Source organism: Thamnophis sirtalis, unplaced genomic scaffold (genome assembly GCF_051295495.1).
Source record: "Thamnophis sirtalis isolate CommonGarterSnake01/CBP01778 unplaced genomic scaffold, rThaSir2_p1.2 scaffold_7, whole genome shotgun sequence".
In the NCBI taxonomy this organism is placed as follows: Eukaryota; Metazoa; Chordata; class Lepidosauria; order Squamata; family Natricidae; genus Thamnophis; species Thamnophis sirtalis.
In genome coordinates this window covers 69,959,407-69,983,056 of record NW_028261387.1, presented here as the reverse complement: position 1 = coordinate 69,983,056, position 23,650 = coordinate 69,959,407, and the positions used below count along the sequence as shown (strand labels likewise).

General features: G+C 36.2%; 1 protein-coding gene across 4 annotated transcripts in view; it reads right to left on the bottom strand.

Moving 5' to 3' along the window:
- Positions 1 to 2,020: 2,020 nt before the first annotated feature.
- Positions 2,021 to 23,650, bottom strand: part of DHX35 (DEAH-box helicase 35) — a 38,854-nt gene continuing 17,224 nt past the window's right edge. Inside the window, exons 7-23 of one of the 4 annotated variants that reach the window (XM_087720372.1) lie at positions 23,028 to 23,097; positions 22,289 to 22,348; positions 20,415 to 20,527; positions 20,021 to 20,245; positions 18,985 to 19,081; positions 16,198 to 16,356; positions 15,060 to 15,270; positions 13,214 to 13,338; positions 11,692 to 11,746; positions 8,848 to 8,943; positions 8,492 to 8,586; positions 8,058 to 8,135; positions 7,189 to 7,318; positions 6,141 to 6,222; positions 5,118 to 5,189; positions 4,512 to 4,650; positions 2,021 to 3,276 (exon numbers count right to left, since the gene is read on the bottom strand). In XM_087720372.1, the coding sequence (XP_087576498.1) occupies positions 3,232 to 3,276; positions 4,512 to 4,650; positions 5,118 to 5,189; positions 6,141 to 6,222; positions 7,189 to 7,318; positions 8,058 to 8,135; positions 8,492 to 8,586; positions 8,848 to 8,943; positions 11,692 to 11,746; positions 13,214 to 13,338; positions 15,060 to 15,270; positions 16,198 to 16,356; positions 18,985 to 19,081; positions 20,021 to 20,245; positions 20,415 to 20,527; positions 22,289 to 22,348; positions 23,028 to 23,097 (1,852 nt within the window). In that variant the 3' untranslated portion in view covers positions 2,021 to 3,231. The remainder of the gene's footprint in view (positions 3,277 to 4,511; positions 4,651 to 5,117; positions 5,190 to 6,140; positions 6,223 to 7,188; positions 7,319 to 8,057; positions 8,136 to 8,491; positions 8,587 to 8,847; positions 8,944 to 11,691; positions 11,747 to 13,213; positions 13,339 to 15,059; positions 15,271 to 16,197; positions 16,357 to 18,984; positions 19,082 to 20,020; positions 20,246 to 20,414; positions 20,528 to 22,288; positions 22,349 to 23,027; positions 23,098 to 23,650) is intronic. The other 3 variants (XM_087720373.1, XM_014063612.2, XM_014063613.2) reach the window with 3 other exon arrangements.

Sequence of the window (23,650 nt, the reverse complement as noted above, 5' to 3'; positions counted from 1 at the left end):
TGTGTACCAAGTTTCCTTGAAATTGTTTGAGGTGTTCCAGAGTTATGCTGATACACACACAGAGAGAGACAGAGAGATAGACAGACACACACAGAGAGCATTTTTATATGTATAGATTCAACTAGCTCTCCATAAACTAACATCAAAATATAGATTTAATACTTATAAATGATTAAGTCATTAAGTCATCAAGTCATTATCAATTCTTAGTGACCACATAGACTTTCTCTATGATGATCTGACCCTCATCTTATCTTTCAGGTCTTCTGATAGTGATACTTAGTCCACCAAACCTGCCTCAAAAGTCTTGCTATGCTGCTTCATCATGGCGCGAAACTTCTGGGACAGATAAATAAGGAATATTGGGAATCTGTGAAGTGTATATATTTCCAATAGGATCACCCAAGCCCTAAAGGTTATCCCAGGTGCCTAGCTAAAGCATAGAAGCACCTGTATGAAGTGATATAGGAAGATGATAGAGAATCACTTTAGTGACAATAGCAATAGCACTTCGACTTATATACTGCTTCATAGTGCTTTTACAGCCCTCTCTAAGCGGTTTAAAGAGTCAGCTTATTACCCCCAACAATCTGGGTCCTCATTTTACCCACCTCAGAAGGATGGACTGCCGAATCAACCATGAGCCAGTGAGATTTGAACTGCTGAACTGCAGCTAGCAGTCAGCTGAAGTAGTCTGCAGTACTGCACTCTAACCAATGGACCATTTTGGCTCCGAATAGCAAAGATATCCCATTTATTCTGCATGGGAGAAGGCAATAGTATGCCACTCCAGGATTTTTACCAAGAAACCCACATAGATAGAAAATACAAAACGATACTGCATTACCTTCTATAAATAGACACAACATTTCCAGAGTTATGGAAGACAGCTTTATTTTGTTTTCTAAACTGTTGCAAGAACACATGGAAATGTACACACTTTATGTATCCCAGGACTTTGCAAACTCTTTAAAGGAAGAGCTTTTTAGAGACTCATTGGGAGCATCAGCACTATTCTGGACTTTACATAGTACACAAAAAATAAAAGATAAGCCTATGGAACTCACAAACAGGGATGGGGGAGAGAAACCATAGATCCACAGACTGGAATTAAACTTCGTTAAGTTGCACATACAGCAGAAAGACATTGTACAGATCATACATTGATGGGTCAAGCTTCTCTGCAGACTTGTGAAAAGCAGAATGGAAAGAGGAGTTTGAAAAAGTGACTCAGGATGCACATCCATATTCTGTGTAAAAACAACACCATAATTTACATGTATTTTAAAAGAAGAATAAAAAAGAAGAGAGCAAGTCATACAACCAACTTACGTTCTAGAAACAAAGACAAATCCATATTTTCAAAATACATATATCTAAAATAAATGATATTTCAAAATAAATATCAACGTGCTGAGGCAAAGAAGGAAGTTACAAAAGTAAAACAGTCAACACACACCTTAAGCAGTGTATTCTATACAAACCATCCTTCCTCTCTGAGGAAAACAATCCTAGCACAACTGCAAAGTACAGAACATTTTATTTTTAAAAAAAATGCGTGTCAAAAGGTTTTTTTTTTAAGATTCATGGAAGTAATTTTTATCATTTGTTATATTTCGCCTCAAACAATGTTGTCAAATGGATTTCAGGTTAATTGTAAAATGGGGGTAGTATTCTATTTCATTGAGGGAATTTAATTTCTAGAATTTGTTCTAATTTGCTGTTACACTAATATCTTTCCTTACCCCAAGCTACAGTCATTTCGGCAAACATCTTATTTACTGTACAAGGAACATACAACAGAAACCCACATAGATAGAACATTAGCAGTTCTACAGCACTCTGTGTCTCATTCCAAGAAATCCTTATATTCAACTGAGCCTCTGTTGGGAAAAAGACAGGGGTGGGTTTCGACCGGTTCGCACCGGTCCCTGCGATCCGGTTGGTCGCCGAACCCGGAAGTAAGTAACTTCCGGGAATGGCGAAGCCCCCCCCCCCCCGCGCGCCCGTCCGCGCCCGCACACCCGCGCCCGCTCCTTACCCGGTTTTTACGAATTCTGCGCTTCCACGCATGCGCAGAACGCATACAGCGCCTGCGCGATCCTCCAGGAGCAGCTGGAGCATCGCGCAGACGCTAGTACGCATGCGCGTGCCGCTTGCGTGCACGAGGACGCCGCGTGCGTGCGCGAGGACACCGCCGGCCTCGTTCCAACCGAACCGGTTGGAACGGGGCGAGAAACCCACCCCTGGAAAAAGATAATATTCCTGGACATGATCCCTCTGGCTCTATCTTAAAGTTGGATTCTTTATCATCATTGCTATAATTGTCACTATCTGAATTTTAGCAGTCTGGCATTGGATATAAACCACATGCCAAGAACCATAGATTTTTGTTAACTGTAATATCAAAAAATTGAGAATGTGCAGATACTGGCTCCAAGTTTCTCATTTCTTAATTTTGAAATGAAAGGAAACAACAAACAATATGCCCACATTAAAGTCCTTTCCCAAGGACCTTAATTTAGTGAAAGACTTCACTTTCTGTAAAATAAGCTAATTTGAAAATCATGACCATTGTAAGAGAGGAAATGCAAGAAAGAAGAAATGTAGAAACTGGTAAAAGATTAGAAATCTATTGCTTTACAGGAAAAAAGGCAGGGGGAAAAATCACAGCAGTTAGGCACAATCACAGTTTCAAGGTTTTCATTTCCACCCATTAAGGTACGTCAAGGCTTTGCTTGTGTTCCCAAATCTGCCTACAAGTAGCAGGTAGTTCCAGGATGATCAAGTTTCTCACAGTGGTCTAAAGGATCCTGAGCATCTCTCTGAGGGCACTGTATCTGCCTCCTCTCCTTTCTGCTTCAAGGGTATAATGTAGTTATCCATGTACTGCAAATTTCCTCGAAATTGTCTCTCTCTCTCTCTTTCTCTCTTTTTGCACTGATAATTTTTCTACTTTATTTAAAATGAGCATAGTGCCCTGATGAACAGAAGTGGTCATCACAACTAGACTGCTGGATAAGATGTCCACAATACAAGCTCTATTTAAGTGTTACAATGTATTGGTCATGCATACATCCCTACAGAATCCTGGCAAGCAGGCATTTCAACATGAATAGTTGATATGAGGTCAGGTTGCTAATCAACTAATTGTTGGAAGGACAGTTGTACATTTTCAAATTGGCGACAATTTCAGCATCAAACATGGTGAACTTCAACAACCAGAGAGAGTCAGTGGTCATCTACTTTAGCTCTTTTGGCTTTCAGAGAAAGATGCTGTAATGAAGAAGAAAAAAGATAGTATCTTTTAAAATTTATACGCTCATAAATGCTCTAATGAACCAACTCTTCATCAAAGAGCTAATCAAAACTAGCAGCCTTCTGGCATCAAATTGAATGTTGCTTTTACAGCTCTCCTGAAACTCCATTTCGCCATCCGGCCAAAAGCATTAAAACGTACAACCATTTGCCAATATAGAAATATAAGTAGTCCTCAACTTATGACCACAATTGAGCCCAAAATTTCTGTTGCTAAGTGAGATGGTTGTTAAGTAACCTTTTGTCCCATTTTATGACCTTTCTTGCCACAGTTGTTAAGTGAATCACGGCAATTGTTAAAATGGTAACGATCGCTAAGTGCATCTGATTTCTTCATTGACTTTGCTTGTCAGAAAGTGACCACATGACTCTGGAACTCCTACAATTATCATGAAGATGAGTTGGCTGCCAAGCATCTGGATTTTGGCCATGGACATGTTGAAACGATCGTAAGTCTGAAAAATGGTCATAAGTCATTTTTTTTCAGTGCCGTTGTAACTTTGAACCATCATTAAATGAATTTTTGTAAGTCGGGGACTACCTGTAATTGCTATTTTGAAGTTGTAAAAATGTGGGTGTCTGGTAATACAAAAATAAATAAAATGAGGAAAACACATCTTGCAAAGTTGCAGGCTTTTGGAATTCCTTCAGCAATAGAATTTATATTATAATGAAGCATTCCACTGTTAATCAGATGGAGTAATATAGTAATTCCAAGTAGAGTTGCCTAACATACTCATTGCTCTCTTGATGTGACAGATGGTGGTGAAGAATAATTCACAGGGCTAACTGCAATTGGTTTTTTTCCCCCTCCTTTCTACTTGTCTCCTAAAGAAAATATATGCCTTGCTCATTGATACTACGCTGACATTATCTCTCCTTTACATTTAAAAATCTAAGGGATCAACCTATTCATAGAACACCATTTTGTTAACAATGGTCCTTCTCTCTTCCAAAGATTTGCTAGTTCCTACTGCTCCTGAAATAAGACTTAATTCTAATTAATGGGATTTCAAGAATAATGTGGGTTTTCATTTTGTGTTGACTTTTTAGAAAAACAGCCACTTTTTATCTAACAACTATCTCATTTAGCAACCAATTTAAACCTTGATGTATATTATAACCTAATAAACACTTTAAAAGTGAAATACAAAACACAAGAAAATATAGTGCTGCTAATACAGCAGTGATACCGTTTGGAGTCCATGCCGAGCCCGTACCGTTCCTTGCTGATAGAAATGAGGAGCCAGTTCCAATAACCAAGCAGATTTAATAGCTGTAACATCTCGCATGTAATACTTTGAAGTCTGGATAACTTCATTGTACACTACCCTAAAGATAAACGGTAAAATAAAAATAAAAATAAACTATATAGTGTATGAGACTTGACATCTGAGCTAAGTAGTAAGTTAATTATCTTCAAATATTTTATCCTTAGTACAACTTCTTGGCATGACATGGCATGGCGTAAGATTTACAGACATACTTTGCCAGATTAGAAGCTTAATATGAACACATGAACAACAAACAGGTGAGTTTTCATTTCAGTGTAAAGGTTTTATGGAGTTTTATATATTTTCAAGGGTTTAAATTCAAGATTTTTTCCTCTCATTCATTCATGTCTCGAAGTCTTGTGGTTGTGTTACTGTAATAAGTTTCCCCAGATTTAGGAAAGAGAATAGCAGTTTGGAAAACTTATAAACAAAGAACATAAAAACATTCTTCCTCGCTCAGAGAAAATACAGGCAGCCTTTGACTTACGACCACAATTAATTAATTTAAAATAAAACTTAGCTTACCAACGAGGAGGTTTCTCTGCATACAACACTGAGGTGGGATGTATGTAGAGTTCATGATCATCACGAATAGTCCTTGAAATAACAGTATTTTAGAAATACAATATTTACCAAAGCAACATGTCAATGTTTAGTTATAGTACAAGCCACTATCAATGTCCTCAAATACTGACATGATCAGCATGTTACTAAATCAGCAACATTTCAGCTATCCCAGCCTTCTATTGAATATTTTGAAATCTCCTGTTCCTTTTTCAAATGAAGCAGATTTTTTTCAAGAAAAACCTATCTCCTCGACCTAATTGGATTTAGTTCAAGTGAGTTCATTATCAGGATGACCAGTTTGCCCAAACGGAGCAAGCATATTACAGACCAATTGTTCCAACTGATGGCTATCAAAAAGAATTTTAACATATAGTGGAAATACACCGAGGGGAGGAGGAGTAGGAAAGAAGAAAGATGAGTAGAGAGGGATAGGAGAGAGGGTGGGGGGGAAGGCGAAAAGGAAGGGGAGGAGCGGATCTGGAAAGAGGAGTGGTAGAGGGGGAGGGGAAGTAGGGTAGAGGGGGATGATGGAGGGAAGATAGAAAGTTGGAGGGTGGTGGAAGAAAGAGGTATATGGAGAATGGAAGAGGTATATTGGGCTTTTATTTTCTGGGGCATTGTTGACAAGAGGAATTGATGCAATTATTGTTTAATACTGTATGGTGTATACATGTGAGTGTATGAAAATGAAAATAAAATATACTAAAAAAAAGAATTTTATGAACTCAAATAGTCATAATTTTATATCTCATGTACGTATTACAATATTGTATTAAGTATAATCTTGAACAAACTTCTTCAGTTCAATCATGATTAGCCTATGTTAGCTAAATGAAAACAGTAATATTTCTATTGTTTTTAGAAGAATTTGCTAGAATGAATACTTTGTGCTTATATTTTTAATTTAATTTTAATTACTGCACTCTGTGTTTTATATTAACTGTTTGTGGCCAACCAGATGCTAGGTAAAAATAAATTTACCTGTAACACCCAGTAGAATGAAATCTGGCTGCATTAGCAAAAAATCCAGAAACAATAGATCTTAGAACAGGGTCTGGATCACCTATAAGAAAGAGATGGATTTGTCATTTTACAGTGAGCATGTATCTTGGTATCCTCCCGATATTATGACTTTCAAATCATAGCAACCAAGCACCAGAGCTGCCCCACAAAATATATGGAGAGGCAAGGTTATCTTTTTATCTTTTTCAACAGACCTGAAAAGGTCAGGTTAAAATGAAAAATAATAGCCAATAATTTCAAATTAGTGGTGGGGAAAAAAGAAAAGGAAAGTTCTTCTCAAAAATACATCTTCCTGACACAAAAATGTGTTATAAGAGACAATGCCTATAAATAAATGACTATTATTACCATGTTTCTCCAAAAAAAAGTCGGGGTCTTATTTTCTTTTGATCCTGAAAAAACAGCTTGACCTTCTTTTTGGAGGGTTCTAATTATTGACTCACCTCTCGGTGGTGGCACCGACAGCCCCGCCCAGCAGGAGCCCACTGCTAACCCACTTTTTCTGCAGCCGCTTGCCGCCACTTGCATGCATCGCCCCGGCCTCTGTTTCGCCTTCAGATGCCTGCTGGAAGGCATCTGCAGCCGATAACAGAGTTCTGGATTAGGAGCTCTGTTATCAGCTGCAGATGCCTTCCGGCAGGCATCTAAAGGCAAAATGGAGGCCGTGGCAATGCGTATGAGTGGTGGCAAGCAACCGCAGAAGAAGGTGAGGCAGGTGTCGGGGTGTGTGAGGCCTAATAAATAGGGCAGCTCCACCCCTCCATAGCTTATTTTTTTACCTGTGTGCCTCGCCCTTCCCCCTGCAGGTGGGTGAGTCTTAATTAGGGCTAATTCTGTGGGCGGGGCTTAATTTGATCGCATGCACTCAAAAACATGATAGGGCTTCTTTTCAAGGTGGGTAATCTTTTTGGAGAAACAGTAAATACTAAACAAAACAGAAAAAATCATTCAGCAGATTAAACATGAAAAATACATAGGAAACACAGTAAATTAAGGCAGTTCATACCTTCACTAGATTTTTTTGGCACTTTGAACTTGACAAGAAGTTTTTTCAGCTGCTCCCTTACAATTGTGGCTCTAACAAGACCTTTATAATTCAGAAAGTGTTCCTGACACCACTGAGAGCTTTTGTTGTGCTACAAATAAATAGAAAAAATGAATCACACCTACAAAATTTCTATCAGTGTTAGCACTTTATATGCAGTTTTCTGGTTTCCTTAATGTTGTGAGAATGAAAATACACAGAAACATTTTCACTCTATACTACAAGACAAAACTAATCTCAAAAGCTTGTGAACATTTTCAAAATCAAAGCAGTGCAATTTGCAAAATACGCTCTACTGTGTTGCCAGTTCAAATAATAAAATATCCTTGATATCCTTTTTTAAAACTTCACAAACTGAAACTTACTGTTAACAGTTTAATTTATCTGCATCCTAAATCTTAATTTCTACTGAGAAAGCTATTGCACATGACAGAATTCTGCAATAAAGACATTAACACTAACATGCACACATAATTGAAAGATAAGTAAATATGCTCCAAGTTACACAACACAAGTAATTATAAAGATTAAGAATCTCAGCTTTAATTTTAAATATTACATGTACTTATCTCTTGCTGTAAGAGAGATAATTGTTAAAGAAGTATGTCTACAAAATACACCACATGCTGTTAAATTTCTAAAATCACAATACTTTAGGATTTTCAGTTATCTTTGCTGAGCTTCTTGCCTTCATTACAACTAAAATTATTACCTTTAGAACACCCATCAAGTTAATTATTGCAAATGACATTTTGATACATATTGACATCAGTTGGAATCATGGCTAGAAAAACTCAAAGATCATTTTGTACTTTAGTTTAGCTGCTTACTTTTATAAAAGCTTCATAGACATTAAGCATCGTGAGATGGTCACCCTCCTCAACAGCAAATTTTCTGTGTTCTCTTATCTAAAAAGAGAAATCTTTTATACAGCAAACAGAAGCCAGAATAATTTTCTGCTATTTTTCAAGAAAAGTATAATCTAAATAGGTTAAATCTACACTTGAACAAAGTTTCAACTAACCCATGAACATTAACAGTCTTGTCAGCATTACACTTCAAATGGTATTTCAGAAGTACTTAGAAGTAAAAGCATATCAAAAACTACATCATTAATACATAAGCCACCATAATGTTTTTAATTAAAAAGCTAATAAGGAGGCACAAATTATAAAATGAAAACAAGGTACCCAAGTGAACAAGTCAATGTAAGCAGTCTAGAAGTGTTTCAAAGTTATGTCGGTGGATATAAACCAGCACTTACAGCTAGTACTTTTTGGTTTGGAGGAATTGTGAAGATATTTTGGATTTGCATCATAGATGCAATACTCAGAATCTCTTGGGAGCAGCCAAAATTTCCTGGAAAATGATTTAAGGAAAAGAAAATTCATTGTCATGGAGTAATGCTACCTTTGTTACATCTTTCCAATTAAAACAGCTACAGCAGAATTATATCTCCCATACTGCTTTCTCCGTACTCCTGCTTCACTTTCATAACCCAGCCTATCATGCATCTACATCTAACATACAGCAAAATATTTATAATGATAAGTGCACATTGAACATTTTAATTACAAAGTAAGAGGAATTAATACTCCAAATTATAACAGAACATTTCACCTGATTCTAGGAGCATCTTTGCAAACATAGGATTTAAAGGGAACTCTGCTATTCTAATTCCCAGAGGTTCAGTGAGACGACAATATTTATCCAGTCCTGCAGGAGAAGAAAAAACAATGATACAAAATGTAAATACTGGTAATTCGGGATGCCTTAAATGTAAAATATTAAGAGTATAGAAAGAGGTTATTGACTGTATTATTTTCCAGAGGTAAAACCATATTCCTGGGATCTTTGCATTATAAGAGTTGCTATATCTTCAACCTAGCATTCATATAACAAAAATGTACCGTATTTTTTGGAGTATAAGACGCACCGGAGTATAAGATGCACACAGGTTTTGAAGAGGCATTTTTTTTAAAAAAAAAGTAGGTAGGTAGATAGAGCGATAGAGAGGGAGAGAAAGAGAGAGAAATACAGTAGGTAGGAAGGGAAGAGAGAGTGAGTGTGTAGATAGGTAGGTAGATAGAGGGATAGAGAAAGAGAAATAGAGAGAGAGAGAGAAATACAGTAGATAGGTAGGGAGAGAGAGTAGATAGGTAGGTAGGTAGATAAAGTGATATACATAGAGAGAGAAATAGAAAGAAATACAGTAGGAAGGTAGGGAGAGAGAGTGTATGTAGATAGGTAGGTAGAGGGATAGAGAGAGAAATAGAGAGAGATAGAGAGATATACAGTAGATAGGTAGGGAGAGAGAGAGAGTAGGTAGGTTGGTAGGTAGAGGGATAGAGAGAAAGAAATAGAGAGAAATACAGTAGATAGGTATGGGGAGAGAGTATGTAGGTAGGTATATAGGTAGATAGAGGGAGAGGGAGAGAGAGAAATACAGTAGGTAGTGTGAGAGAGAGAGAGAGAGAGAGAGAGAGAGAGAGAAATAGTAACTAGGTAGGTAGGTAGGTAGGTAGGTAGGTAGGTAGGTAGGTAGGTAGGTAGGTAGATAGGTAGATGTTTCCAGGTTTATTTATCCATGTGCTGGAGAAGGAAATCGCTGACAACCTGTAGCACCTAAAACTTTGTTTCTGCTAGCACAGCACTTGACCAATGTAATTCTCATCAATCCCTCTAACTAAACAGCTTTCTGAAAGGAAAAAAAAGTTTTTTCACTCTGCAAACCTCCCCAAAATGGCCCGTTTTTTGCAAAAACGGGCCCTTTAAAAAAAAAAGGCATGAATAGCCTTGGGGGGGGGGCTTGCAGAGTGTTCCTTGGGGGGGGGGGCAAAAACAAGCAAAAAACCCCAATCTGTTTTCGCAAAAACGGGCCAGTTTTTTTGTCAAAAACAAATTGCATGCATAGCCTTATGGAGGCTTATAGAGTGCTGCTGGGGGGGGGGGGGCAAAAACATCATTTTTTTTGCTCATTTCTGCCCTCCCCAGCTCCCAGGAGCTCTCTGAAAGCTTCCATAAGGCTATGCATGGCCATTTTGGTGAAGGGCGGGGCTTCGGGAGGCAAAAAATGCTGTATTCTGTGTATAAGATGCACCCAGATTTTCAGCATCTTTTTTGAAGAAAAAAGGTGCGTCTTATATTCTGAAAAATATGGTAATCAATGATGAATGCTGAAAACTATATATCTTTTTTCCCCAAAAGACTACAGCATCTCCTATTATTTTTACAGTGCGATCTTAAAAGCATTTCTTAACAACAGCCTAGTTGCATAAAATGTATTGCATTTTTATAATTATAATTTTGATGTTGCCTTTGACTTTTCAGAGCTGATCTAAAGATGGAAGCACATATACGGGATATATAAATATTACCATCAAAAGTTCAAAATCCATACGAAAAATGCAATTACAACCAGAGGATTCTTCTAAAGTACATTAAATTATCAGCAAACAAATTTTACAGCTTACTAAGGATTTCATCAATCTTTCTAAATACTATATAAACTATTCACTAGAAAGATGTTGTATGTATAACTAAGCCTTCATGAAAGTACCTATCTTCAAAGCCAAGTAATGAGAGCCCATTCACAGCAGAGTTCAGATGGCATCACAAAAAAACAGAAAACTGAGAATACAAAAGGCTCAATAATTTTTCAGTATGAAACCCAAAAACATAAATGGGCCATTGATAATCAAGCAAAAAGCAGCCCCTTGAGCCAACTGAGCCAAATTAATGGGTGTTAGAATTGCTAAAGAAAAACATGCTGAATTTCTGCAAGAGAAGTTCCATTTCTTCTTTTACAGTATCTATTTTATTACTGAACTAGTTTATGTAAAGCAGTGTCTCAATCTCAGCAACTTTAACATGGGTGGACTTCAACTCCCAGAATTTTGCCAACCTGCATACTGGGGAATTCTGGGAGTTAGTCCACTTATCTTAAAGTTGCTGAGGTTGAAAAATACTGAAATAAAGTAATTTAAATTCTCAGAATTAGTTATTGAGACATATTTTACTTCAATTCAATTCCAGGCAAAGGTTCTGTTTTTAGCCATCTTTTATTTTAGTGACCTGAACCTACTGATTAACAATCAATACATAAATATCTAAAAATGAGATTAATTGACCAACAACGTATTACTCTTATAAATGATAGGTAACACTCAATTTCAAAGAATATACAGAAGAAGCTCTGCAACACCAATTACATTAACTAAAAACCATATTCATTCTCAACATTTGGACTGGGGGGAGGGGAAGAACTGCTTTATAGATCTTACAAAATTTTTGGCGTGCATTTGACACAAGCAACTCTTCAGAGAGGTTTCACATCAAAGGCAAAAATATTTTTGTTCTTATAACCCTGGTACATTAAAAGCAAGACAGTTCTAATTTGGTTAATTGATAAATAGTACCTTTCACTCCCTTTAGAGTTAAAAATAAACAAAGACACCATCTTACCTCCTAAGGCATACAACAGCTCCAGAGCTTGCACCATTGACTGAGCTGGTGGAGGCTAGAGAAAAAGTAGTAATATAATTTTCTCTGTTGTTATAGGAGGATATTTTTAATTTAGAAACCCACCTTTCTATGAATTCAAGGAGGAATCGCTAGTCTTCTACTGTAATCTACTTGGCTTCAAAAAGTTTGGCACAGATTAAAGAGCCCATTTTGCAACTCAAAAGACAATGTTTGGGGTAAGAGCCATGACTTGAATCTGTCCTATGAGTTTTTTTAAAGAGGCAGGACAGCCACTGGGAAGGGCTTCTTTCAACTCCCCATTATATAGCAACATTTAAGGGGGGGAGCATAGGGGAGCACACTATGTAATCTAGTAAGACATGCAAATATCTTCAGGAAGAGTTAGTCCTCAAAGTAATCTGGCCCTATGCTCTGTAGGACTTAAGTCATTCAGAAACTTGAATTGCACCTGGATAACAATTGGGAGCCAGGGTAGCTGACACAGATTTAAAATACATTGGGTGATCTGTGGGGCACCCAAAACTGTGTGTGCCACTGCATTCTGGATCAGTTGCAGTTTCTGGATGGTCTTCAATGGCAGCCCCATGTAGACAGCGTTGCAGCAATCCAAACAGGAAGTAATTAAAGCATGAATGATTATGAGCAAAGCTTCCAGTCCACGAATGGCCCGTTAAGTGTATAAGATGAATTTGTGCAAAGGGCCTCCTGATCATGGCTGCCACCATGGCTTCCAGCAGGAGTCATGCATCCCGGAAGATACCTAGGCTGGGTGACTTTATGAAATAAGTGAGACTATCACCAATCATTGATGTCATTCGTTCACTCAAACCTCTTTAATATCTAGAGAACCCAGCTGAAGCTCTGACAGCATTCAGAGAAGCAAACATTTATAAAATCTGAAGAGAAATATTTTTTCATAGAATTCAAAATACATGTATACTTATCTTCACATTATTTTGAATCCTCTTTAATACAACCAACTGTGTAACTGTGCCGTTTCTCTGTTTGTAGAGCACTGCACCAAACACATACAGGTCTACAAAGGAACTAGATGTAGCTATCTTCGATCCGAGGTTTTTATGCAAACCTCACTGAGGTTATGCTGGTATATGTAGGCTGAAGCAAAGTAATATTAAACTAATGTATGAAAAGCATGAAATGAAAAGGGAAACAGCTTTTTGGGATCTGCCCTATTTTGATTCATACAATAAAACATTGTAAAGTTAAGTGGAGCGTCTGATCCAAAGGCTCCCCCAGTGTGCTGCACATTGAAACAGGTGCTTTGCTGTGGGTCTTTATGGCCCACGTCTATCACCCTCATCACTTTGCATCACACATTTTCATATTGTGCTATGGTTATGGTTTACCATAATAAACCGTCCCATATTGAAGAATGGTGGGAAATAGAGATACTATAAAAAAGGATAGGAGATCTGAAGAGTTCTTTTTATTCCTGATAATATGTTAAATACAAAAGATTAAACAAGGTTCTTTTACTTACTGAGAGGAAGGGAAACCTAAGCACATTGTCAATTCCTAATGCCTTAAGCTGCAATATAACTGGTGCCAGGTTACTGCGTTGCATTTCAGGAATGGTGGACTGTGGCAACTTCTCAAAGTCCTCCTCTATGGAGAAAGCAAAGTTCTTTGTGATTAAGTTTTAAACATGAATCCTTCCACGTATAAGATTCCGCAATTCAATTAATAATGCATATTAAATTCGTGTGTTCCAACTGAAAATAAAAGACTGCAAATCTTTTTTAAAAGTGGTGCTTTAGAATGTACCAAAACACATACAAAGCAGCTCTTTTTGAATCATTAAAGCAGCTACATATTTTTCCCTACTTGTGTACTATCACCACATACTAAATGCAGGTAATATCTTCATCTGCAATATAATATAATTTTACACAGCCAGAAGAATATAGTAAGGAACATTTATGGGATGGGGAGAGGCACTGGTCTTCAAATCAATATTAATTCCTGGTGTCTGTCTGGAGAAGTCTCTGTAGTTTTCTTGGCAAGGTTTGCCACTGCCTCTGTCCTAGGGCTGAGAGAGTGACAAGTCCAAAGTTACACAACTGACTTTGTGCCTGACAGAACTAGGATTCTCCTAGTCCCTTACCGATGTCTTAACTACTACACCAAATTGGCTCTCAAGGAAGAGTTATCTGGCTATAAAGAAATGTTTCCCTGAAGCATTCTGTAATACACATTTTTGTTCAGCATTATGAAGATATGAAGGACTTCAAGAAAAGGAAATTACAGGACAATCTGCTTCCATAACATATTGAATAACATAATAGGGAAGAGAGATTAAAAATGAACCAGGAAATTTTATTTTAGGGTGGAAAGGTGGATTATCAACAAAATTACCTCTATGTATTTTCATACAGTATTGTGAAATATTTTTTAATTATCTGCATAAAGAACAGTTTAGAATAAAATAACAGAGTTGGAAGGGACCTTGGAGGTCTTCTAGTCCAACCCCCTGCCTAGGCAGGAAACCCTACACCACTTCAGACAAATGGTTATCCAACATCATCTTAAAAGCGTCCAGTGTTGGAGCATTCACAACTTCTGGAGTCAAGTTGTTCCACTGATTAATTGTTCTGTCAGGAAATTTCTCCTTAATTCTAGGTTGCTTCTCTCCTTGATTAGTTTCCACCCATTGCTTCTTGTCCTGCCCTTGGGTGCTTTGGAGAATATCTTGACTCCCTCTTCTTTGTGGCAGCACTTGAGATATTGGAATATTGCCATCATGTCACCCCTAAGTTCTTCTTTTCATTAGACTAGACATACCCAGTTCCTGCAACTGTTCTTTATATTTTCAGCCTCCTGTCCCTTAATCATCTTTGTTGCTCTTCTCTGCACTCTTTCTAGAGTCTCAACAACTCAACAACATTTATTAAGGATTTTTTTAATGCAAAATATATACAAGGAAGTTGAATCTATTATCTCAGGGGTTGCCACAAAGAGGAAGTCAAACTATTCTCCAAGGCATATGAGGGTAGAACAAGAAACAATGGGTGGAAACTAATCAGGGAGAGAAGCAACTTAGAACTAAGGAGAAATTTCCTGACAGAACAATTAATCAGTGGAACAGCTTGCTTCCAGAAGTTGTGAATGCTTAAAGACTGGAAGTCTTTAAGAAGATGTTGGATAGCCATTTGTCTGAACGGTATAGGGTTTGCTGCCTAGGCAGGGGGTTGGACTAGAAGACCTCCAAGGTCCCTTCCAACTCTGCTATTGTATTGTATTATAATTCTAAGTTAAACAGCTCAATTATGAAACTATTGACAGTAAATTAAAACACCACTCATAAGACTTTACACTTTACACTCTACCTGTGTAAAGTCTGTAACATTTTCCTGAGCGATTCCGTCCAGCACGACCAGCTCTCTGATTAGCTGAGGCCTTCGAGATTGGAACAACCACAAGACATTCAATGGCTGTTTTGGGATTATATGCACGAAGCTTCACAAAGCCACAGTCAACAACAAATGAAATGCCATTGATTGTGATAGAGGTCTCTGCAATGTTAGTAGCCACTATCACCTGAAAGGTAAAGGTAAAAATCAGTTCTTACTTCATAAACAACTAAGTAAGTTTGAAAATATAACAACTGTGGCTTGTTTGAAGGGTTGCTTTAACACACACACACACACACCCACACACACACAAATTTAAACAAAACTAGAACTGTAAGAAATGCTGGTTATTCCATTTTGACTAATGACTATGTAACAGCAATAGCCATTTTAAAACACTGAAAATTTTTCAATAAAGCAATATTTTGTACATGTTAAATCTGTACAAACTGCAGATTAGGAACAGATTTCTACAGATAAAATTACAGCCCCCAGTCAGTAGATAAAATTTCCAGAATAAATAGTCTAACAATTAGATGAAAAGCTACATTGCTGCTTTCCTTCTTAAAAAATAAAATTAAGAACAACTGTTCTTTCATCTGATATTTAAAAGGAAAGTTCATAATTAAGTAGGGGATGGGGAGAGAAAAAGGGACTGATGCTGAAGAAAGGGTCGCATGCTTAACATTATACCACTAGAGCCAATTCTGTCTGGTTTGCATTCAGCATTTCTAGCAGCCAAATTATGATCTGGAATGTCCCAGCAGATGATATATTTTGAGCATGATATAAAATATAATAATCTCTATATTTTGCAAGTATGATATAAAACATGCATATCCTATCCTAACAAATTAAGTAGGAGAAGATGGGTACTACACACACCCAAACACACACACTCACCAACCTTACCCAGCTTGGCATCCTTTAATATACCAATCATTTCTGTCCAGGATGTTTATGCTGGAAATACTGGGAGTTACAGCCTCAATACAGGCATGAGGCTTGGAAATTACACTATATTGCCAAAGTATTCGCTCATCCATCCACATAATCAGAATCAGTTGCGAGCGAATATAGTGTATATTTAAGAACAATAAGTATATACTTTTACCTTTCTTACATTATGAGGCATCCTTTCAAAAACTTTCATCTGCTCAGCAGCAGGCAATCCAGCATACATAGGAAGGACACGCAGGTGCTTCTTCATGCCTGTGCGAGCGATGATTCGAGCTTGTTCTATCAACATAGAAACAACTGTTTCTACTTCTTCCTAGAAAAGTAGTTTAGTGATTGACAGATTAAATTATATTTACTGTACCTTCAAGAGCATATCATGGGGCTGAACTATTTTTAAAAGGAGACATCTAATCTAGCTTCTCATAAAAAAATGTCTCCATCCGTGATCTTAAAAAGGGCAGTTAATTGTGTTACTAAAATGCTAAACATCAAAGTGATTTTCTTCCAATATGCCACAACATTTTACAGTCCAATAGAGCGAGCAGAATGGGAACTTTCATACTAGAGCCTTTTACAACCATCAATTATGGCTGTTTTTAGAGGCCTTCATACAAAATGGATAACAGAAAACAAAGTATAAATTATTGGGGGTTTTCTTTTCATTTTTAGTTTAAATATAATTTAATATATTATAATATATAATATTATATTACACATGCATAAAATATATATGTGGCCTTTGAAATTAGGCACACCTTCTTTTTCAGGCTTCTTTAGATTTTTGCCACCTTTAGATTTGCACAAATGTTTTGGTAGAAGGCCAAAACATTTGTGCAAATTTGGTAGAAGGAACTGTCAAGACAAATGTTTCAATTATTTGACTACTATGTCTTCTTTTTTATTCGCATTTGTGAAAAAAATAGTTCACAGAAGTAGAATATGCGTTATCTCTTATTTTTCTTATTTCTTCTTATTTTTCATCTCATTCCAAATTATGATTTCTGGTCTTTTGCAAAAAAAAAAAAAAATCCCCAAATTTTCATATATGATACTTCATATATACTTCAGGACGTTTGAATACTGCTATTCTGTTCCTCAGTGATCAGATAAATGCATATCACTTAACATGTGAAAACAGTCAGGTAGGTCTTACTCCACCTATTAAAAGAATGGGCAACTTCACAAATGGAAGTTTGTGAAGAGTACTACCCTTTTGCAACAACAGAAATGGCCTTTTCAAATACTCTGAAATATGCTGGTATGCAGTGTTTACATACCTAATAGGTTAGGAAAGTCGTATTTTCCCTTGAACTATCTACGTGAGGATTATGTGTTGTCTAAATGCAAAGGAATATATTTCTTCATAAAATAAAAACTGCTAGAAGTGCAGTTCATTCAATTTATTGTTACAATATCGTTATGTGTGAAGCAGGCCTACAATTGTCATAAATATGACAATACAAATACAATCCATGTTGTATCACATCCTTCTAATTTTTCAGATAGAAAAATACGTGGTAATCCCACATACTTCTTGCACCTCAGATCTGACCTCTGTATAAGCTGTTGATCTATTAAAGCTAGAAGTGAAGAACTTGTCTTAATTTCAAAAATAAGTGGTGTTCAATAAACATCATGAGTAAAAATTAGAAGTACACATTTATTTTATTTTATTTATTCAATTTCTATAGCCACCCATTTTGGACAAGTAATTCTGGGTAGCAAACAAGCGTAAAATGTTCATGCACAAACCATTATGTGCTACTTTCTGGTATTGAACTGGCACACGTGTTTCTTGTGCCTTGTTCCAGACACAGATTTAAATAGGTTTGCTTTTGTTCCAGGCAGAGATGGTTGACGGAGAGTTTGGGAAAATGCCAAGGACACTGGCAAATGAAAGTATATGGAAAGAGAAAGACTGTAGAGGGCAGACTAGTGCGTGATACAGAGAAGGAAACAGAATAAACAACACACATCAGCCTTGCTCAACTCAATCTGTTTCATCAGTGTCCCTCAATTTCATCAACTTTAAGAAGCCTGGACTTCAACTGGCTGGGGAATTCTAGAAGTTGAAACGCATACCTCCTAAAAGTTACTGAGGTCAAGATACACTTATCTAAACCAGAACAGCTAAAAACTCCTAGGTTTGTTTCTGCTGACTGGCCATTTCAAAACAGTTTGGCAAAATCTCCGAAAATGCCTTGGTTTGTTCCAGGTTCAGAACAAAACAGGTTTCCTGCATTATCCAATTCTCTATATGATCTTTTACCCACTGAAAGCAAAAGGGAAGTTTTGGAGAACTGCAATTTTATTTGCTGCACCACAGGCAGGGAAGAAATATTCATAGATTACTCACTCTTGTTTATTATTATTCTAAAATAGGCAAATACATTCTATTAAAAGAAACTGCCTAAATATTTACATTTGATATTTGCACTGCCTCAAGTGTGTATGTGTCTCTCATGTGCATACACATACATACACTTTCCTTGTCTCATATCCTCCTGTTAGACCTCAACCACAAATCACAACATTCCAGGCCAGGGGTCAGCAACCTGTGGCTCTTTCATCCCTCTACTGCAGCTCCCTGTTGTTGGTTGGCGCCACAATTGATAGGGCTTTCGGTTAGGACAGGTAGAGAAAAAAGGATGCTGCGCTAGGAGGAGATTCTACGGTGGGGGAACCGGACTTCTGGTCGGCTCCAGAATTGGTTAGGATGTTTGTGGTTGTTTGAGTGTTTAAGGTTGCTGACCCCTGTTCCTGGCCAATAGAGTCCAATATTATAATTCAGTAGCCTTCTCTCAGTTACTAGATTCTGGAAGTCTAATATAATCAATATTTTAAGTTAGATGTGAACAGCAATCTTGCATGAAATAAAGTCAACATATTATCTTACATCAAACCAATAATTTCAAGAAGATAAAGTTTATTTTGCATCTACCTGGCCAGTTAAAAATGCCAGTATATCGCCATCACCTTCTGAATTATGAATTTTCATGACCGTTTCCACAGTTGACTTCACATAATCTGGAACAGGACTGTTAGGGGAAAGGGGAGAAACATAATAAATTTCCCAATTAAGTATAGTACTATTTCTATTTATCACCAGGAATAAAGGAAATATAAATAGATTTGATCCTTTTAACAGGATCAAAAAATTAACTCTAACTACTCTTTTCAGTTTTCTTCATAAAACATTTGACGTTACTAAGCATTCTATAATTCAATTTATATATACATGCTTAAAATGTTATTCCACACAAATAGGAAAAATAGTTGAACAAACAGAAAGTATCCTTCAGGATATCATTAAAAATCTAATTTTTAAATAATGCAAAATCAATATACAATCAAATATAGCATATCTGAATAATCTATATTGAGTTTTTAAATCTGGTTCTAATGGCCTTCAGTAACTATTTGCCCACAAGCAACTTTTAAACTTTCAACAAGGAAGTAGGAATTAAAATTGTTGTTATCATACACAAGGTATCTTACCCAAGCATATCTCTTTATCATAGAATTGGAATGGGCAGGCTCACACAAGGAAATATTTTAAAAATATTTGAAGTAGAATGTGGTGGAAAATCTAGATTCCAGTGCCTAATATGTGTCATTCCACATAGCACTCAAAGTAAAAAAGAACTGACTACATTACAGTATATTCATATATACATATCACTTTACAAAGCTAATGAAATAAGCTCATACAGAAATAATACTTTTCCTTCAAAATGGCTACAGAACATGTTTTATCTATTATAGATTAATATGGCTACTCTTCCTGAATGTTTTATAACAATTAACTTGAACACTTCTCACTTCAGTCAGTTGTAAAAGTAGCGATGTTACAAGAACATAAAGGGACAAGCAAAAGATTATCCACCTATGAACATCCACATTTCTTGCTTAGCACAAGTGCAAAAGCAAGCATCTGGATGCATAGGTAAAGAACAAGCCCACTTCTGCCACCGGACCTTTCCATCTCCTTCTGTGGAGGAGGGAGGGCATGAAGTTGCTGCCAAGCTTGCCCATAGCCCTTCTGTGGAGGGGGAAGGGGAGAATTAAGATTCCAGGGGAGGAAAAGCATGAAGATTCCACCGAGCCCCCGTAGCACTTGTCTGAAGTCTGCTCCAGCTGGCCGGTGCAGAAGGGGACGGGGGAAGGTTCCTGAAGCCCTCCTCCACTCAAGTCTGCGCCTGCTGCTCACAAAATAGGAGAGAGATTCAGTCAATTGGAAAACAGGATTTAGGTTTATATCCTAAATGTGTTGGTAACAAAGCCCAAGAATACCTAAAAGATCCATTTAATCTTCCTTTCTCAACCAGACTTCTCTTCTAACCACCACTTAAGCATTAAACAGGAACAGACCTCTGAATGTAGAAGACGTCCACTGGAAATGTCCGTCCTTCCACAGTAAGGATCATGCTGGTATCTTTGCTTGGGTCACTGCTCTCATTTTGGTTAAAGAAATCCCTAAATTTCTAAAGTAAGGACAGTAAAATCATCACCAACAACACCAGCTAAATGAAGCAAACACTTATCAAATACTGGGAATCCAAGGACAAATATTTAAGTTTAAAATAAAAACATGGATTTTTTTTCTGGAACCAAATCCTTACTTCTAGCAGTGCATTTTCAAAATAATATCAAATAGTTAATAAAGTATATATATATAAAACTAGCATATTTATCTATATATTTCTATATATCTATGTCTGTCTCTCTTGCAATCTTAGTAACATTTTTAATTTTGACCTTGATTTAATAAGACCAATAAATTATCCATTTTTAAAAAAGAACATATATCCAACATTTTTGGTAAATTTAAAAATAACAATTTCCTCATAAAAATGTAAATTTAACAGTTACCATTATAATTAGGTGGAAGCAAATTTATATGTATATAAATATATGAAATTTAATTTGCATATTTGACACACATTAAATATGCAGCTAAGCTACTTTCTATGTTCTATGTGGACACATAATGTATTATAAAACACAAGGATATAAAATACTAACCATAAGAAATACAACTCAAATTTTTCAAATTAGCAGTGTGGCCTGTATTTCTTTTCTAGATTTACTTAGTCCAATAATTAATGTTCTGAAGACATTTACTGTGATTAATAACAGAATTTTATTTACTACTTACATTACTAATGGATAATTATTTTCCATCAATTATCACTGGCAAACAAAAATTGCAGCCTTTTAATTTTTAATGAGTAAGAAAATTAGACAGAACTGAAAGAACATAAAAGCAGCCATTTATTCAATGTCACTCACACACGAAGAATCTAATCTATATTAAAGGAAACTAAGATGCCATTTTGCAGGTTTTCTAACGGCTTCTGAAAAGGAATGTCTGTATGTAGTTTAGGCAAGCAGAGATAGAATAACCAAAACCTTCAAGCTTTATACAAGATAACCATTGTCAGTTAAATACTTCTGAGATTAATCATGGCTTTCAGGACTCAGCTAGAAGAAATAAAGCCATCCAAACATTTTTTTTAAACTGAGAAACACAAATCTTAGTATGATGTTCTTCTCACAAAGCTTATTTTCATTACCTGGGCTGGCATGAGTACATTTCCAAGACAAAGATCACTGGGAAATGGACCTTCTTGAGGCAAGCACTTTTTGTCAACCATATTTACACAACTATGTTGTTGTTTTTTTAAAAGAACTAACTATGGAAAGAAGAGTTGTGAGGGCTGGAGGAAGGTCTTCTCCCCTCTTTTTATTGCCAGTGAAGCAGGGAAGGGGGCGGCGAGAAAGAATCCAGACAGTGATTTGGAATGGGAATCACTAGAGATGAATGAATTGCCCCCGAATTAAGATAGCATGTCTATCTTGTCTTCTCAAGATAGCATGAATTAAAGTCCAAATTCAGAACTAATTTCCAAGTGCATCAAAAGATCCATTTATCTTCCTAAGGCTTAAAACAGTCTCTATTACAAAGTCCCCTGTAAAATAATCATTTGAACAAAATCACTGCTTTTAAACAATCCACCATTTACTCTGGTGGGGCTTACACTCACAGCATTATGTTCCCAGAAGACTATGCCTTTATACCCAAATATATGGATGAAATTCTTACATGTTGTATCGTAGAGGATAGATCACAACTATCTATCTATCTATCTATCTATCTATCTATCTATCTATCTATCTATCTATCTATCTATCTATCTATCTTGCCTCATCTTTCTAACATACTCTTCTGGACAGTCACCTACCTCAGCATCCAGTGTAGCAGATGCTATAATCAAGCGAAGATCTCCTCGTTTTTTCTGAACCTATAGGGAAAAATATTAAAGTCTGTTCAGTTACAATCAAATATCAAAAAAAAATTAAAATTAACATTGATAAGAAGTACTGGCATATTTTATATTTATGTGTAAATACTACATATCATAATAATACAAGGTAATTATAAAATCAGTTTTTGTTCTCATTTTCTCATAGAAGGATCCATTCACCTAAACTTGACATTAGTTTTTAATGGCATAAATTCTCCTCTTCTGAATGATCAGTTAGGTATCTTAATTTAAAAGAAGTATGCAATCTTTACAATAACCGTCATCCTTGATATATCTTGCCAAAAAAATTACTAAGCAACATTGCACAGTGAAACAGGATACACTATATATTTTCTCCATAGCTCTCATATTCTTGATACTGGAAAATCACAACAACATACCAGGAGGGAAGTACACATAGCTTTCCAAATAAAGAACTATATTCCACAGCACCTCCATTGGCCATACTGGGAACAGTAGTTCAACAACTTCTATTAGGGCCACAAATTTCCATTCTTGATGTAGGTTGAATATAAGAGCCTTAAAATGGCTGGAATTGACAAGATATAAGCAAGATTGCAGGCCTACAGCAACAAAGTAATTGTAAATATTCATTTTGTTCCCAGCTCAATGGTTGCAAAAAGAGTTATGAAAAAATGTAAGTCAGAATGCTAACCTTTTTTAATAAGCCAATGGCAATATCTGTATATAAAGTTCTTTCATGAGCTTCATCCAACATGATGACACTAAATAAAAGCCAAAATATTTTTTTAAAGATCCCAATCATGAAATGTTCATCAGAATGTTAAACATGCTTGACAGCACCGTTAACAAATATAATTCATGATTTAATAGCCACCGTTATTATGAAAACCATATAACTGATGTTACACACTTGTGATTCCCAAACTTTAAAAACTTCAACAGTTACAACAAAACTTAATAAATTATACTTAAATTCTAAGAAATACAACTTAAAATAATTAATAGAAAGCCAAGTATAGCCTACATATCTAAATCATGACTTTTGTAGAAACTATTCAAGAATTGCAATCTGAAAAACTTTTCTTGGGCTACATCTAGCTATATTATTCCACCAGCAAAAACTGGTCAATTAACCAAATGGATTTTTATTTTCAATCTGAGCTACTAAATAATGTCACCCTTCAAAATATATTTGAGTACACAGGAGGAGAGAAAAATAGAAGTTGTTCTTGCTGTAGGAGTTAATGTTTAATTATATAAGATTTTTTTTTAATACAAATGAATAAATATGTGGTATGTATTGTAGCAAAACTC